Source organism: Salvelinus sp. IW2-2015, linkage group LG20 (genome assembly GCF_002910315.2).
Source record: "Salvelinus sp. IW2-2015 linkage group LG20, ASM291031v2, whole genome shotgun sequence".
In the NCBI taxonomy this organism is placed as follows: Eukaryota; Metazoa; Chordata; class Actinopteri; order Salmoniformes; family Salmonidae; genus Salvelinus; species Salvelinus sp. IW2-2015.
The window spans coordinates 15782058-15801291 of NC_036860.1; the positions used below are offsets into that span (position 1 = coordinate 15782058).

The 19234-nt window shown below is 42.8% G+C and overlaps 1 protein-coding gene across 1 annotated transcript in view; it reads left to right on the forward strand.

The window, feature by feature from the left end:
• The window catches only part of LOC111982062 (early endosome antigen 1), a 77831-nt gene that overhangs the window by 5121 nt on the left and 53476 nt on the right, over positions 1-19234 (forward strand). Inside the window, exons 3-9 of the mRNA XM_070449227.1 lie at positions 7131-7272; positions 8288-8432; positions 11410-11529; positions 11777-11833; positions 11920-11988; positions 15682-15771; positions 17612-17721. Of these exons, the coding sequence (XP_070305328.1) occupies positions 7131-7272; positions 8288-8432; positions 11410-11529; positions 11777-11833; positions 11920-11988; positions 15682-15771; positions 17612-17721 (733 nt within the window). The remainder of the gene's footprint in view (positions 1-7130; positions 7273-8287; positions 8433-11409; positions 11530-11776; positions 11834-11919; positions 11989-15681; positions 15772-17611; positions 17722-19234) is intronic.

The window sequence follows — 19234 nt, forward strand, 5'->3', positions numbered from 1 at the left end:
ATCTTCACCATGCTCAAAGTTATATTCAATGTCTGCTTTTTTAAATTTCTATACATCTACCAATAGGTGTCCTTCTTTGCAAGGCATTGGAAAACCTCCCTGGTCTTTGTGGTTGAATCTGTGTTTGAAATTCACAGCACTGAGTGCTGAAGCGCGTAAAAATTGTCTGTCCTCGCCTGGTTGCAACACACTACCGAGTTCCAAACTGCCCCTGCAAGGAACATCAGCACAAGAACTGTTCGTCTGAAGCTTCATGAAATGTGTTTTCATGGCCGAGCAGCCGCACACAAGCCTAAGATCACCATGCGCAATGCCAATAGTGAGCTGGAGTGGTGTATTGCTTGCTACCATTAGARTCTGAGGCAGTGGAAACACGTTCTCTGGAGTGATGAATCACCCTTCACCATCTGGCAGTCCGACAGACGGATCTGGATTTGGCGGATGCCAGGAGAATGCTACCTGCCCGAATTCATAGTGCCAACTGTAAAGTTTGGTGGGAGAGGAATAATGGTCTGGGGCTGTTTTTCATGATACGGGCTAGGCCCTTTAGTTCCAGTGAAGGGAAATCTTACATCATATATTGACATTCTGTGCTTCCAACTTTGTGGCAACAGTTTGGGGAAGGCCTTTTCCTGTTTCAGCATGACAATGCCCCCATGCACAAAGCCAGGTCCATACAGAAATGGTTTGTCTAGATCAGTGTGGAAGAACTTGACTGGCCTGCACAAAGCCCTGACCTCAACTCCATCGAACACCTTTGGGATGAATTGGAATGCCGACTGCGAGCCTGGCCTAATCGCCCAACATCAGTGCCCGACCTCACTAATGCTCTTGTGGCTGAATGGAAGCAAGTCACCGCAGCAATGTTCCAACATCTAGTGGAACGCCTTCCCAGAAGAGTGGAGGCTGTTATAGCAGCAAAGGGGGGACCAACTCCATATTAATGCCCATGATATTGGAATGAGATGTTTGACGAGCAGGTGTCCACAAACTTTTGGTCATGTAGTGTATTTAATCTTGCCATAACAAAGGGGTTGAATACCCTTTACACAAATGACTTCACACACAACAATGAACTGAGCCACTTACAGAAATTCTCTGATGACTATAGTAAGCTGTGTCATGAGAGGAGACGATGCTCATCACAGGGATATTACAGAGTCCTTGGTGTGAGGTCAATTACTTGGACCTGAATGTACAGAAGACCAAGGAGTTAGTGGTAGATTTCTATTAATTGTGAAGAGATTGACACTGTTGTCTCTTATAAATACTTGGGTGTAATAGTGGACAACAAACTGAACTGGAAGGATAATTCTCACAGTATCTACAAAAAGCCCAATCCAGGCAGTAGATCTTTTAATGTACAGTATGTGACAAAATGCTTTGTATGTTCTATAGCAGTGTCATGGAGAGTGTAGTGACCTATGCCATTGTGTGCTGGAAAGGGAATTTAGCTAAGGAAGACTTAATCAAGCTTGACAATATCGTTAACAAAGCCAGTGCTACAATTGGTTGCAGCCTGGAATCAATGCAGGACATGTTCATAAAAAGGCTGCATGTAAAAACACACATGATCATGGACAATGACACACACCCTATCCACAGCACTCTAATGGAACAGCTTTTGTATCAGATTCATCCTGCCCAGATTTTCCAAAGAGAGGTTTAGACGGTCATTTTTACCCACACCCATGAGGCTTTTTAATGAGTGGAAAATGTTGTTGCCTGTTTTCCGAAGAGTAGGATAGAAAATCAGCACTTGAATCAGACTATTCTTATAGGGATACTACGGTTGGTGTATGTGCCTTTGTCTTAGTGTATTTTTTCTTTTTTCTTTTTTTTATCATGTTGGTCATTGTTGTGTGTTCTGTCATTGTAAGTCATTGATGCATGCTGTGATAAAACAATTTCCCAAATTGGGATTAATAAATTAAAACTCTACAGTCGTGGCCAAAAGTTTAGAGAATGACACAAATATACATTTTCACAGTCTGCTGCCTCAGTTTGTATGATGGCAATTTGCATATACTCCAGAATGTTATGAAGAGTGATCAGATGAATTGCAAATAATTGCAAAGTCCCTCTTTGCCATGCAAATGAACTGAATCTCCAAAAAACATTTCCACTGCATTTAAGCCCTGCCACAAAAGGACCAGCTGACATCATGCCAGTGATTCTCTCGTTAACACAGGTGTGAGTGTTGACGAGGACAAGGCTGGAGATCACTCTGTCATACTGATTGAGTTTGAATAACAGACTGGAAGCTTCAAAAGGAGGGTGGTGCTTGGAATCATTGTTCTTCCTCTGTCAATCATGGTTACCTGCAAGGAAACATGTGCCGTCATCATTGCTTTGCACAAAAAGGGGTTCACAGGCAAGGATATTGCTGCGAGTAAGATTGCACCTAAATCAACCATTTATCAGATCATCAAGAACTTCAAGGAGAGCGGTTCAATTGTTGTGAAGAAGGCTTCAGGGCGCCCAAGAAAGTCCAGCAAGCGCCAGGACCATCTCCTAAAGTTGATTCAGCTGCGGAATCGGGCCACCACCAGTACAGAGCTTGCTCAGGAATGGCAGCAGGCAGGTGTGAGTGCATCTGCACGCACAGTGAGGCAAAGACTTTTGGAGGATGGACTGGTGTCAAGAAGGGCAGCAAAGAAGCCACTTCTCTCCAGGAAAAACATCAGGGACAGACTGATATTCTGCAAAAGGTACAGAGATTGGACTGCTGAGGACTGGGGTAAAGTCATTTTCTCCGATGAATCCCCTTTCCGATTGTTTGGGGCATCCGGAAAAAAGCTTGCCCGGAGAAGACAAGGTGAGCGCTACCATCAGTCCTGTGTCATGCCAACAGTAAAGCATCCTGAGACCATTCATGTGTGAGGTTGCTTCTCAGCCAAGGGAGTGGGCTCACTCACAATTTTGCCTAAGAACACAGCCATGAATAAAGAATGGTATCAACACATTCTCCGAGAGCAACTTCTCCCAACCATCCAGGAACAGTTTGGTGACGAACAATGCCTTTTCCAGCATGATGGAGCACTTTACCATAAGGCAAAAATAAGTGGTTCTGGGAACAAAACATCGATATTTTGGGTCCATGGCCAGGAAACTCCCCAGACCTTAATTCCATTGAGAACATGTGATCAATCCTCAAGAGGTGGGTGGACAAACAAAAACCCACAAATTCTGACAAACTCCAAGCATTGATTATGCAAGAATGGGCTGCCATCAGTCAGGATGTGGCCCAGAAGTTAATTGACAGCATGCCAGGGCGGATTGCAGAGGTCTTGAAAAAGAAGGGTCAACACTGCAAATATTGACTCTTTGCATCAAGTTCATGTAATTGTCAATAAAAGCCCTTGACGCGTATGAAATGCTTGTAATTATACTTCATTATTCCAAAGTAACATCTGACAAAAATATCTAAAGACACTGAAGCAGCAAACTTTGTGAAAATTAATATTTGTGTCATTCTCAAAACTTTTGGCCACTCTACTCTACTCTACTTATTGACTCAAAACATCTCAGCTTTTCATTTTTAATTAATTCATACAAATTAGATATATATATACTGTGCCAGTCAAAAGTTGACACACCTACTCACTCAAGGGTTTTTCTTTATTTTTACTATTTTCTACAGTGTAGAATATTTGTGAAGACATCAAAACTATGAAATAACACATGGAATCATGTAGTAACCAAAAAAGGGTTAAACAACTTTGTACACTCTTGGCATTCTCTCAACCAGCTTCATGAGGTAGTCACCTGGAATGTATTTCAATTAACAGGTACAGTGGCTTGCGAAAGTTTTCACCCCCTTTGGAATTTTTTCTATTTTGTTGTCTTACAACCTGGAATTAAAATAGATTTTTTCTTCTATCATTTGATTTACACAATATGCCTACCACCTCGAAAATGCTAAATATTTTTTCCTGTGAAACAAACAAGAAATAAGACAAAAAAACTGAAAACTTGAGCGTGCATAAGTATTCACCCCCCCCCAAAGTCAATACTTTGTAGAGCCACCTTTTGCAGCAATTACAGCTATAAGTCTCTTGGGGTATGTCTCTATAAGTTTGGCACATCTAGCCACTTGGATTTTTGACTATTATTCAAGGCAAAACTGCTCCAGCTCCTTCAAGTTGGTTCTGCCGGTGTACAGCAATCTCTAAGTCATACCACAGATTCTCAATTGGATTGAGGTCTGGGCTTTGACTAGGCCATTCCAAGACATTTAAATGTTTCCCCTTAAACCACTCGAGTGTTGCTTTAGCAGTATGCTAGGGTCATTGTCCTGCTGGAAGGTGAACCTCCGTCCCAGTCTCAAATCTCTGGAAAACTGAAAGAGGTTTCCCTCAAGAATTTCCCTGTATTTAGCACCATCTATCATTCCTTTAGTTTTGGCCAGTTTCCCAGTCCCTGCCGATGAAAAACATCCCCACAGCATGATGCTGCCACCACCATGCTTCACTGTGGGGATGGTGTTTTCGGGGGGATGAGAGGTGTTTGGTTAGCGTTTTCCTTGATGGCCAGAAAGCCAGAGTACCTTCTTCCATATGTTTGGGGAGTCTCCCACATGCCTTTTGGCGAACGCCAAATGTGTTTTCTTATTTTTTTTCTTTAAGCAATGGCAACTCTAAAGCCCAGCTCTGTGGAGTGTATGGCTTAAAGTGGTCCTATGGACAGATACTCCAATCTCCGCTGTAGAGCTTTGCAGCACCTTCAGGGTTATCTTTGGTCTCTTTGTTTCCTCTCTGATTAATGCCCTCCTTGCCTGGTCCTTGAGTTTTGCTGGGCGGCCCTCTTTTGGCAGGTTTGTTGTGGTGCCATATTCTTTCAATTTTTTAATAATAATGGATCTAACGGTGGGATCCTTGGGATGTTTAAAGTTTCAGATATTTTTCTTAACCCAACCCTGATCTTTACTTCTCCACAACTTTGTCCCTGACTAGTTTGGAGAGCTTCTTGGTCTTCATGGTGCTGCTTGCTTGGTGGTGCCCATTGCTTAGTGTTGTTGCAGACTGGGACCTTTCAGAACAGGTGTATATATACTGAGATTATGTGACAGATCATGTGACACTTAGATTGCACACAGGTGGACTTTATCTAATTATGTGACTTCTGAAGGTAATTGGTTGCACCAGATCTTATTTAGGAGCTTCATAGCAAAGAGGTGAATACATATTCACACCACTTTTCCGTTTATTRTTTTATTTTTTTATTTTTTTTGAAATAAGTAATTATTTTCATTTCACTTCACCAATCTGGACTGTGTGTCCATTACATGAAATCCAAATAAAAATCCATGTAAATTACAGGTTGTAATGCAACAAAATAGGAAAAACTCCAAAGGGGATGAATACTTTTGCAAGGCACTGTATGACTTGTTAAAAGTTCATTTGTGGAATTTCTTTCCTTCTTAATGCGTTTGTGTTGTTGTGTTGTGACAAGGTAGGGGTGGTATACAGAAGATAGCCCTATTTGGTAAAATACCAAGTCCATATTATGGCAAGAACAGCTCAAATAAGCAAAGCGAAACGACAGTCCATCATTACTTTAAGACATGAAGGTCAGTCAATACATAACATTTCATGAATTTTGAATGTTTCTTCAAGTGTAGTCACAAAAACCATCAGGGCTATGATGAAACTGGCTCTCATGAGGACCGCCACAGGAAAGGAAGACGCAAAGTTACCTCTGCTGCAGAGGATAAGTTCATTAGAGTTAGCTGCACCTCAGATTGCAGCCCAAATAAATGCTTCACGGAGTTCAAGTAATACACACATCTCAAACATGAACTGTTCAGAGAAGACTGCATGAATCACGTCTTCATGGTCGAATTGCTGCAAAGAAAACACTACTAAAGGACACCAATAAGAAGAGGAGACTAGATTGAGCCAAGAGACATGAGCAATGGACAGTAGACCGGTGGAAATCTGTCTTTTGGCCTGATGAGTCCAAATGAGTCCAAACCAGCATGACTACCACAGCATTCTTCAGCGATATGCCATCCCATCTGGTTTGCGCTTAGTGAGACTATCATTTGTGTAAGGGCTATTTGATGTATAAGGGCTATTTGACCAAGAAGGAGAGTGACGGAGTGCTGCATCAGATGACTGGCCTACACAATCACCCGACCTCAACCCAATTGCGATTGTTTGGGATGAGCTGTACCGCAGAGTAAAGGAAATGCAGCCAAAAAGTGCTCAGCATACGTGGGAACTCCTTCAAGACTGTTGGAAAAGCATTCCAAGTGAACCTGGTTGAGAGAATGCAGAGAGTGTGCAAAGCTGTCATCAAGGCAAAGGGTGGCTACTTTGAAGAATCTCAAATATATTTTATAACACTTTTTTGGTTACTACATGATTCCATATGTGTTATTTCATAGTTTGATGTCTTCACTATTATTCTACAATGTAGAACATTGTAAAAACAAAGAAAAACCCATCTGTCCAAACTTTTGACTGGTACTGTATATATATTATTTATTATTGTTTGTTATATTTTTACTTCCTTTTTCTTCCCAATTTCATGATATCCGATTGGTAATTACGATCTTGTCTCATCGCTGCAACTCCACAATGGACTCGGGAGAGGCAAAGGTCAAGAGCCATGCATCCCCCGAAACATGACCCGCCAAGCCGCACTGCTTCTTGACACACTGCTTGTTTAACCCGAAAGCCAGCTGCACCAATGTGTTGGAGGAAACACCGTCCAACTGACAACCGAAGTTAGCTTGCAGGCGCCGGCCCGCCACAAGGAGCAATGACAAAAAATATGATTTTAATCTATTTTAAATTAAGGCTGTAACACAACAAAATGTGGAAAAAGTCAAGGGGTGTGAATACTTTCTGAAGGCACTGGAGTTGCCACAAAGCCCCAGCTCGGGCCAGATTATTCCTGACTGAGTGAAACCAGCGTTTATACACACACACACACACACACACACACACACACACACACACACACACACACACACACACACACACGCACGTTCCTGTTGGTGGCCCACTTTATGCACAAATCTACCTACAATTTACTGGTTATTCCCATTGACTTATCTGTATTGCAGATTAACCCTTTCCTTCCTCTTCTCCCGTTCCCTCTCTTTGGAACTCCCTCCCCAGATGCCCAACAATTCCTTCTATATTCCGGACCCAAGTCTCGGGCGGAGAGTGGTTGCTCCTCCCTAGAGAAGAACATACCAGCTACAGACTCCTGGCAGCCATCTTTGTCTCTGTCCAGTGTTTCTCCCAGGGACCCCCTGAGGTTTGTCTTCCTCCCCATCAACGGTCCCTTGGCCTCTCCCGTCTCTTCCTCCTCTTCTGGTTGCTCTTCCTCCTCCTCCCCTCAGGTCCTGATTGGCAGGTCCCCAATGAGCTCAAGATGCTCTGSCACCAGCACATCCTTCGGGTGGCTGAGGGGTGAGTCTACCAGGGGCATGGTGAAGGTGGACAAGGGCCGAGCTGAGGACCAGGGTGACGACCCCCGGGGTCCCAATGTGGGGAGACCAAAGTATGTGTGGTTGGCTGATGTGCACAGGACCAGACGGCTGGATGACAGGGAGATGATGGGGGCCTTCGGGGCCCAGGCAGGGAGTCTGGTGCAGGGTAGAGCAGACAGCCCTGGCAGGGACCAGCTCAACAGGCTATTTGTCTTGGAACGCAGGTCAGACTTCTTCGTCACAGCGATGTTTGAGAGCATAAATTCTTCTCAAGTCGCTGATCACCGACAGAGCAGACTGACTGAGCAGAATTGATGCTCTCATGTCTCTTTTTGCCACATGAGCTGTGGTGTTCACCATCTCAAAACTTGTGCACTTCTGTTTTTATGTTCATACGTTCTAAACACAAATCATACTCCTTTGTTGTTTTCCCTGTACTTCTAGGTCTCTGGAGCCCCACCAAGCATGTCACTCAGCACTGCTGGGACTGCCCGTTCCTGCCTGCTGGCCTCTTTCCAAACCATCCGCCAACCACAACATGGGGCTCCAGCCATCACCCCTACATTACCAAATCCATTCCTATCATCCCAAGTCGTCTCTACCTATTATTTTGCCTCTGCATTCCTTATTATTACCATGCTGAAATTACATTACTAAACATGTAAACTGTACATTTTTTAAGTAGTCTGTTTGTGTACTTTTGCGTTATGTAAGTCGTTTAAGTTCAGCATTGATATGTGTTGTTCTCTTTGTGTATTTTAAGGGAATGTGTTTGGGTACTTTTGCATTTTGTAAGTCAATTGAGTTAAGCATTGATGTGTGTTTGTTTGTTGGGATCAGGTCGCAGGTCATAGACCAGTTAGAGGGTGATCACGTTGACAACATGGACACCAGCTCTTCATCTGAGCCGACTTCCTCTTCCTCATCATTCTCCAACACCACAAGCCAGACCCGACACAGCAGACTGCAGATAAGCAAAAAACAGGTACAATGACCATTTTTGGAAAACGGATTATAGCGCAATAAACTACCAGTATATTGTTCACATTCATTTATCTTTGGACTACCAAGTACCTGAATTGTGAGATATGTGGAGATAGAAACTGCTGTTGAAACTGAAGAGACATAAAGTAGAGTGTCCAATCAAAACTGCATATTTTGGCCAATGGGTAAAATAATGTTAATTGTGTAGATACTCCTCTAAGAAAACCAATGTTGCAAACCTCTTGTCTCTATCATAATCTGTTCAAAACTTATTTGACTTTTTACACTTGTAGGATGGTCAAAACTAGGGTGAATAAATGAATGGCCAGAAAAGGCCAGAAAAAAAAGTTGTTAAAAAATAGCATCGTGTCAGATAGGCAGCCTTAATTCTCGCACAGCCTGACAGGTTAACCATTGAACTCGTCATCTGCTTCTCAAATCCGGAGGACATAAAACAATATAGAGGTAAGATAGATATCTATTTTGAGATATGACAGGAAGCATTTTCATATTTTAGTATACACTTTTCATAATGCGAAGTTACTGTTCTTTTTCGAAGACGTCTCACAAAAAAAAGCGGATCTCTTTGAAACGTCAACGGAGCACTGAGCATTACCGCAAGCTTTTTATCTTCAAAGCCTTTTACATTTAATTCACCTCGTGTCAGGCTAATTTGATATTTGCGGAAACAACTTGGAAGGGAACGACCACAAAATGTTAAATCCTCAAAAGCATCAGCGAGAAAGCTGCACCGCTCTGTCAACAGAGCTCGGTGCTTATTATCAGATGTATTAGTTTACGAAATCTAACTTTTCGGATATTATGTTAATGATATGTTAGAGAAAGACCCCACTGAACGATTCAGAATATTTAGAATCATATTTAAGGAAGTGAAATCAAATCAAATCAAATTGTATTGGTCACATACACATATTCAGCAGATGTTATTGCTTGTGTTTCTAGCTCCAACAGTGCAGTAATATCTAACAATACACACAAATCTGAAAGTTAAATATTGGAATTAAGAACTATAATAATATTAGGATGTGCAATGTCAGAGTGGCATTGACTAAAATACAATAGAATAGAATACAGTGTATACATATGAAATTGGTAAAGCAGTATGTTCCACCTTCTCCACTGTGGTCCCATCAATGGGGATAGGGGCGTGCTCCCTCTGCTTTTTCCTGAAGTCCACGATCAGCTCCTTCATTTTGTTGACGTTGAGGGAGAGGTTATTTACCTGGCACCACTCCGCCAGGGCCCTCACCTCCTCCCTGTAGGCTGTCTCGTCATTGTTGGTAATCAGGCCTACTATGGTTGTGTCGTCTGCAAACTTGATGATTGAGTTGGAGTTGTGTGTGGCCAGGCAGTCATGGGTGAACAGGGAGTACAGGAGGGGGCTGAGTACGCACCCTTGTGGGGCCCCTGTGTTGAGGATCAGTAAAGTGGAGGTGTTYTTTCCTACCTTCACCACATGGGGGCGGCCTGTCAGGAAGTCCAGGACCCAGTTGTACATAGCAGAGTTTAGACCAGGGCCCCGAGCTTGATGATGAGCTTGGAGGGTACCATGGTGTTGAAAGCTGAGCTGTAGTCAGTGAACAGCATTCTTACATACTGTAGATATTCCTCTTGTTCAGGTGGGATAGGGCAGTGTACAGTGCAATGGTGATGGCATCGTCTGTGGATCTATTGGGGCGGTAAGAAAATTGAAGTGGGTCTAGGGTGTCAGGTAAGGTAGAGGTGATATGGTCCTTAACTACCCTCTCAAAGCACTTCTGATGACAGAAGTGAGTGCTACAAGCGATAGTCATTTAGTTCAGTTACCTTTGCTTTCTTGGGTACAGGAACAATGGTGGACACCTTGAAGCAAGTGGAGACAGCAGACTGGGATAGGGAGAGATTGAATGTCCGTAAACACTCCAGCCAGCTGGTCTGCGCATGCTCGGAGGACACGGCTAGGGATGCTGTCTGGGCCGGCAGCCTTACGAGGGTTAACACGCTTAAATGTCTTACTCGTGTCGGCCAGAGAAGGAGAGCCCATAGTCCTTGGGAGAGGGCCTCATCGATGGCACTGTGTTGTCCTCAAAGCGGGTGAAGAAGGTGTTTAGCTTGTCTGGGAGAAAGACGTCAGTCTCGACGACGTGGCTGGTTTTCCCTTTGTAATCCTTGATTGTCTGTAGACCCTGCCACATACGTCTCGTGTCTGAGCCATTGAATTGCGACTACACTTTGTCTCTGTACTGACATTTTGCCTGTTTAATTGCCTTAGGAAGGGAATAACCACACTGTTTGTGTTCGACCATATTCCCAGTCACCTTGCCATGGTTAAATGCAGTGGTTTGCGCTTTCAGTTTAGCGTGAATGCTGCCATCTATCCAATGTTTCTGGTTTGGGTAGGTTTTAATAGTCACAGTAGGAACAACGTCCCCTATACACTTCCTGATGAACTCATCAATGTTATTATCCGAGGCTACCCGAAACATATCCCAGTCTGCGTGATCAAAACAATCTTGAAGCATGGACTCTTATTGGTCAGACCAGCGTTGAATAGACCTTAGCATGGGTACTTCCTGTATCAGTTTCTGCCTATAGGAAGGGAGGAGCAAAATGAAGTCGTGATCTCATTTGCCGAAGGGAGGGTGGGGTAGGGCCTTGTAGGCATCCTGGAAGAGAAAATTGCAGTGGTGGAGTGTTTTCCCAGCACGAGTACTATAGTCAATGTGTTGGTAGAACTTCGGTAGCGTTTTGGTAGAACTTTGTTACCGTCAAAGTTGCTTAGGAGCTAGAAGCAAAGCTGCCTGTCGGCGCCATCTTACTAGACTAAATGTCATCACCAAAGTGAGTTTTCACACACCCTACATTAAGCAACTCCTGATTACACAATGGAAGATTGCTTGAAAAAAAAAGTATGTTTTTGATAAAATTAGACATGTGCTCAACTGTAGTTCTCGCCTCTCTGTCTGTGGTTGGAGCAGGCCCTGGAATCTGCTCTGAAGCGTTCGGCCCCGGATGTCTCCAGACCAACCATGCCCTGCTACCACCGCTCCAAGTCCTTGGACCGGAGGGCAGCAGAGGCTACGGCCACCACAGCAACYGTAAATCTGTCCAGATGGGACCTCTACATTCTTAAACTAGACCTGGGTGTGTCCAATACATGATGGGCCGGTTTCCCAGACAAAGAGATTATCAATTGAGCACGCCTTTTAGTCTAGGACTACATTTTATCTGTGTCTGGGAAACTGGCCTAATATTACAAATATAGGGTAAGCTTGATTTAGCTAAACTGGTGTACATTATTATAAACATTTTTAAATAAAAATTATAAATATTTCCCCTTCCCAGCCTGACCTCCTCAACTTCAAAAAGGGCTGGATGACCAGACTGACTGACAAAGGGCAGGTTAGTGTTTATAAACTTTGTATCTGTACGTGTTTGTGCATGTGAATTGCAATTCTTTAATTGTTSATTCGTTATCTATCTTGCAGTGGAAGAAGCACTGGTTCGTCCTGACTGACCAAACCCTGAGGTTCTACAGAGATGCTGTTGCTGAGGAGGTATGGATGGGCAGTTATCTTTATTTTAATGGAGTGCCTACGGATCTGACTTTTTGGGGATCTTTTTGGGATCTTTTTGGGTCCTCTGAATAAAAGATCTAGAGCTTCCTGAAGCTTCTGCCAGCACTTGTGTGGATCACGTTCTGCACATAAGTATACGCGTAGAGAACAGGCTACTCAGGCAATGTTAGATCAACGTTAGACAAAGCTGAATCAATGTCTGCAAGATCACATAATGATCACAGTATTCTACATAACAGAACCAAATATAATAGCATAGTATAACGTTACTGTAAGACAAAAACACCACCGCATGTTTCGCTCATGTGGCCAAAATACAACAGAGCGCTCCACTAGGCATAATGCACATGTAGGCTATGCTACAGTTTGTTAACAGCATCTGCTCAAACATTTACTCACTGTACATCATTCAAAACAACACTGTGTGACAACACTGTATAACTCAATGTCTAAATGCATATCCCCATGAAACTGATTGAGATCAAATGGTTGGTTACTATGGGTAAGACTTGAAGAATTAGGGACTGTACGTTATTTATAATGAGGGATACCTGGAGAAAATTGGACCTCTGAAATGAAAATGGATAGCCCTCCCTTACATTTTCATCTGGAAGAAAAGTGACCCTCTATAAATAAATGACCCTCCACTATACACAAAATAATAATTAAAACAAAGTGGATAGCAGAGAGCATGCCTAAGACAGACCAGAGCCTCAGACCTGAGCCTTACACCATGCGCAAACCGGACACGTGCGTGCACCATCGTGCTCCAATAGATTTTGTTCCCCCGCACCAAACGCGATCACGAACACGCAGGTTTAAATATCAAAACAAACTCTGATCAAATTATATTAATTTGGGGACAGGTCAAAAAGCATTAAACATTTATGGCAATTTAGCTAGCAGTTGCAGTTGCTAGCTAATTTGTCCTATTTAGCTAGCTTGCTGTTGCTAGCTAATTTGTGCTGGGATTTAAATGTTGAGTTGTTATTTTACTTGAAATGCACAAGATCCTCTACTCCGCCAATTAATCCACACATAAAACGGTCAACCGAACCGTTTCTAGTCCTCTCTCCTCCTTCCAGGCGTTTTCTTCTTTGGACTTTATATGGCGATTGGCATCTAACTTTCATAATAAGGTGTATTACCATGACCGACCAACCTTAGTTCATCTATCAATCACCCACGTGGGTATAACCAATGAGTAGATGGCACGTGGGTATCTGCTTCTATAAACAGTTCTACAGCTGCACCATCGAGATTCTAAATCGACTAACAAACTATAGCTCACCACATGAGCATCAAACCAAAGACTGGCTGTTTAAATGAATTAGGCCTTCTCGAATTAGCCTACTTTTAGCACGTAGCCTAAGTTATTAAAGTTACTTGAATATGGCTTATTGTGAGGTCAATAACTCTGATAAAGCTTCATCATTGGCAACGAAACATATTGTTTTTATTCAAATCAATTATAGCGGTAGCAAGCTAATAAAATGTAGCTCCAGTCCTCCTTCGCATCTTCGTGCTCTCCCTTTCAAACTGAACAGGAAATCAGTAGCCTGCATGTACAAATAGGCCTAATGAATTTTTGGGACAAATCAAAAATACTTTTTTCACACAAAGGTTTACATCTGCAAGAGCAGGGCAGGCCAGGGCTCATGATTGGGATACCATTGCAGCCTAGTTTTACACCATCCCACCAGCACAAGAAAATCGTGAAGGAAGTATATTTTCTTAGACCTATAACTGCCCTGTGCACTCCAAGCTCATTAATAAGCTAAGGACCCTGGGTTTAAACACTTCCCTCTGCAACTGGATCCTAGACTTCCTGATGGGCCGCCCCCAGGTGGTGAGAGTAGGCAAAAACACATCTGCCACGCTGACCCTCAACACGGGAGCCCCTCAGGGGTGTGTGCTTGGTCCCCTCCTGTACTCCCTGTTCACCCACGACTGCATGGCCGAACACGACTCCAACACCATCATTACGTTTCCCGACGACACAACGGTGGTTGGCCTGATTTTCCGACGACGATGAGACAGCCTACAGGGAGGAGTTCAGAGACCTGGCAGTGTGGTGCAGGGACAACAACCTCTCCCTCAATGTCAGCAAGACAAAGGAGCTGATCATGGACTACAGGAAACGGAGGACTGAGCACGCCCCCATTTGCATCCAAAGGGCTGTAGTGGGTGAGCCAAGAGCTTCAAGTTCCTCTGTGTCCACATCACTAAGGACCTATCATGGTCCAAACACACCAACACAGTCGTGAAGAGGGCATGTCTCCCCTCAGGAAGCTGAAATTATTTGGCATTGGCCCTCAGATCCTCAAAAAGGTCTACAGCTGCACCATTGAGAGCATCTTTACTTGCTGCATCACCGCTTGGTATGGCAGCTGCTTGGCATCCCACCGCAAGATCCTACAGAGAGCAATGCGTATGGCCCAGTACATCACTGGGGCTTAGCTCCCTGCCATCCAGGACCTTTATAGCAGGCGGTGTCAGAGGAAGGCCCCAAAACTCATCAGACTACAGCCACCCAAGTTATAGACTGTTCTCCCTGCTGCCGCACGGCAAGCGGTACCGGAGTACCAAGACTGCGACCAAAAGGCTCCTGAACAGCTTCTACCCCCAAGCCATAAGACTGCTGAACAGTTAATCAAATATCTACCCGGACTATTTGCATTGACCCCCTTTCTTGTACTGGTTCAATGCACACTACCTGGACTCTACCCACACACTCACACATACTACACAGTAAAGTCTACACCTGTTGTATTCAGAGCATGTGACAAATACCATTCTATTTCCTTTCTCAGAGCATTCACTTCGTATACAGCAGCCTAGGCCTATAGCCTACAGTATAGGCTATGTGTCACGCCCTGACCTTAGAGATTCTTTTTTATTCTCTATGTTTGGTTAGGTCAGGGTGTGACTCGGGTGGGAGATTCTATGTTTTCTATTTCTTTGTTGTTTTTGCCATGTGTGGTTCCCAATCAGAGGCAGCTGTCTATCGTTGTCTCTGATTGGGGATCATATATAAGTTGTGATTTTCCGTTTGGGTTTTGTGGGGAGTTATTTTATGTTTAGCTGTTTTGTTGCCTGACAGAACTGTTCGCTTTCGTTTTCTACTTTGTTATTTTGTTGCGGTGTTCAGTTTTATTAAAAATCATGAACGCCTACCACGCTACACCTTGGTCTCCTTCTTCAACCCACGAGAGTCGTTACACTATGGATCATTTGATTGAGACCACACTAAATAATGGCGCACTTAATATTGTGCGCCCAGCAAAGAATCATGGATGAGGGGCAGCATCGGGCACACATCAATAAGCAACTAGTTCTTAAACACTAAGCAATATTGACATTTAATCTATTATAAAATACATGACCGTCCCACTGTCTGAAATTGAAAAAGCATGACCCTCCCCCATTTTTCTCCGGGTCACAATTCCAGAATCTTCGGGAAGCTCCAGATCTTTTAGTCTGTGGTCTAACGATCCCGAAAACGTCAGATCCACTGCCACAGCCTTATTTAAAATGTTGTTTGAGAATATACTACACTTGTATTATTTTATGTGTGAGAGAGAAAGAGAGTAAGAGCGAGAGTGTGTGTGTGTGTGTGTGTCACAGCATCCTTTAACTTCGACTGTCTTTCTCTATCATATTTAATTTCAGGCTGCTGATTTGGATGGCGAGATTAACCTGTCTACGTGTTATGACATCACAGACTACCCAGTTCAGAGGAACTACGGCTTCCAGATACACGTGAGTTGACATTTGTGACCGACCGCTTTGATTCGGTTTTATGTAGCAAATTTTGAAATGGTGTTTTTTTACATTGGATAAAAGTAGAGACAGAGCTACAAAATGGTATATCCAGACCATAAATTCCAGACACAAATATTTTAGCACTATTATACAATAGATAGCAGTAATCAAGTTAGCCAGAGACACCTGGCTAACTTGATGGGTCATGTAATCATCTGGCGAAGTGGAGTCTTTTGTTTAGCTAGCTAGCTAAACAATGAGCCATATTCCCAATCCATAGAGTACTAGCAATACAAACTAATTGTCATAGGTAGCTAAAGTTAACCAAATAGGTTCAATGTTAGCTAGCTATCATTAGGCTATAACTAGCAATGCAAATGGTTGTTGAGATAATATTTTCTACACAGATCATACACGTAATGTTAGCTACCGAGCCAGTCATCTAACCTCAGCTAGAAAGCTAACAGTACGCTTTATCTTGGGATCTTTTGTTTAGACATGTAGCCAGCTAAATAATGAACCATAATCCCAATCCATAGAGTACTAGCAATACAAACCGAGGGTCATAGCTAGCTAAAGTTAACCAAATAAGTTCAATGTTAGCTAGTTAGCGTGGTAACATTAGGCTATAACTAGCAATGTAAATGGCTTGCTGAGATAATATTACTACACAGATCATACACGTAATGTTAGCTAGCGAGCCAACCATCTAACGTCAGATAGCTAGCTAACAGTACGCTTTAACTTGCAATGAAAACAACAATCTGACAAAATTAAAAACGTATAATATCTGAAACTGTAGCTAGATTCTTACCCGTATGCATGGATGAACGCTTCATAGRAGACTGCAACCCCTTTCATTAAACACAACGTCCTGTGTAATTTCCGTTTTATTTGTACAGATTTCAAAACTCAGTAAACTTCTTCCGTGACAACAACACTGTTGATCGATGTTTCTTCCCCATCACTGTCATCAGAAGACTCTACAATGTCTTGTTCAATTAAAATGTTTTTACCTAAATCAGGGATTTCCTGAGAGAGTCAGCATGGTACGATCGTCCTCCTGAAAGTAGTCCATCACAATTTTTTCCCACTGACCGTTGTCGATAGTGCCTGAGCATTAGCAACACATTTTCAGTTCTCCATAGCTAATGTTATATATTTTAAAAGAACTGCAGTAGGAAGGATTATCCACACATAAGAAGCAACTCATTTTATAGACAGAAGATGCTACATGGCAGAACAATCTGAAACTCATCTCTCAGCATGTCCAGCCCATTCATTATCTCAGCCAATTATGGCCAACTCGAAGGTTCCTGTCTTTTTCTGTGGCTAAACCAACTAGGCTCGTAATTTAACAACTTTATTCATATTTACAGATGGCATACACATTTGCTATTAAGGCAAATGAAAGTTCAAATGTTCCAGAAGGCATTTCTGCTGAAAAACGCATTTTGATAAAATGTTTAAATAAACGTTCTGTGAAGTCGTGACTTACGACATACGCCTAGTTACCTGAAACGAGTCACATTTGGAGTCTTTGATTGGTTATTCCTCAGTCAGTTGAGATGATTTGTTATAGCCCGACAGTTTACCTGTTCTATGTAGTAGGGCTGTCAAGGGGTGTGTGGGATGGTATTAAAAGTGAATAATAAAGGGTTCATTGGGGTGTGTCTTAGATCAGCACTTTTTTTGTCTTCTGTGAGTAGTGCATGTTCAGGGTCAAAATATTCTATGAAATGAATTATTCAAGGGTAGGACAGGACAGGGTAGGATAGTTAATGACAAAAAGCACACTGAAATCACAGTGATTGAGTCTTCCCCCCTCCTCACCAAGACTGCAGAGGGAGCGTTCACCCTGTGTGCCATGACTTCTGGGATCCGTAGGAACTGGGTCCAGGCAGTGATGAAGAACGTGAGGCCCAAAGTGGCCCTGGTCGTCACAAGGTAAAGGAGTCTTCTCTGGTTGAGACAAATTATTTATGATTTATTTTCAATTACAAAACAAGACCGACAAAAAGACAACATCAACGCTCTAAACAGAACATTACACAATTTGCTTCAGTTTACAATAACGTGCAAACTGCAAGTTTATAAATCAAAGAGTAAAAATGAACAAATCTAAATGGCATCCAGCACTGAACACCTCAATCCCCTGATATGTGCTTATTATGATACACAAAGTCTGATGGCTCTTCTTTCCTGCTTTGTCTTATGTCTTCCATGCTACTCTTTAGGGAAAACCTGCGGCTGCTGAAACTGTCCACTCTCAGAGCCAGGTTGAATCCTTGGGCCTCGTGACCCTTGACCTTTAGCTGTATTTGGGTAACACTTTACTTGACACCCAGTGTCATAACACATTATAACACTGTCAAAACCATGTCATAATGTGATAACAGCTGACTAAACCTGTCATAACCTGTCATAATATGGTCATAACACTGTCATGACCCACATATTTACACATGTTGTGACATATATTGTGTTATTTTATGGCTGATTATGACACATACATAAGAGTGTCAAAACCCAACATCTATTCCTCCCCAAACATTATTAAATCCTTGTTGTTGTTGTAGTTTTTATTGTTATTTTATTTATTTATGGCCAAGATAAAGCAAAGCAGTTTTACACATAAAACAACACATGGAATAAACAAACATACAATCAATAATACAGTAGAAAAATCTATATACAGCATGTGCAAATGAGGTAGGATAAGAGAGGTAAGGCAATAAATAGGCCATGGTGGCAAAGTAATTACAATTAAACACTGGAATGGTAGGACGTGCAGAAGATGAATGTGCAAGTTGAGATACTGGGATGCAAAGGAGCAAGATAAATAAATAAATACAGTATGGGGATGAGGTAGATTGGATGGGCTATTTACAGATGAGCTATGTACAGGTGCAGTGATCTGTGAGCTGCTCTGACAGCTGGTGCTTAAAGCTAGTGAGGGAGGTAAGAGTCTCCAGCTTCAGAGATTTTTGCAGTTCGTTTCAGTCATTGGCAGCAGAGAACTGGAAGGAGAGGCGGCCAAAGGAAGAATTGGCTTTCGGGGTGACCAGTGAGATATACCTGCTGGAGAGCGTGCTACAGATGGGTGCTGCTATGGTGACCAGTGAGCTGAGATAAGGCGGTGCTTTACCTAGCAGAGACTGGTAGATGACCTGGAGCCAGTGGGTGTGGCGACGAGTATGAAGCGAGGGCCAGCCAACGAGATCATACAGGTCGCAGTTGTGGTTTGTATATGAGGCTTTGGTGACAAAATGGATGGCACTGTGATAGACTGCATCCAATTTGTTGAGTAGAGTGTTGGAGGCTATTTTGTAAATGACATCGCCGAAGTCGAGGATCGGTAGGATGGTCAGTTTTACGAGGGTATATTTGGCAGCATGAGTGAAGGATGCTTTGTTGCGAAATAGGAAGCCGATTCTAGATTTAATTGGAGATGTTTAAT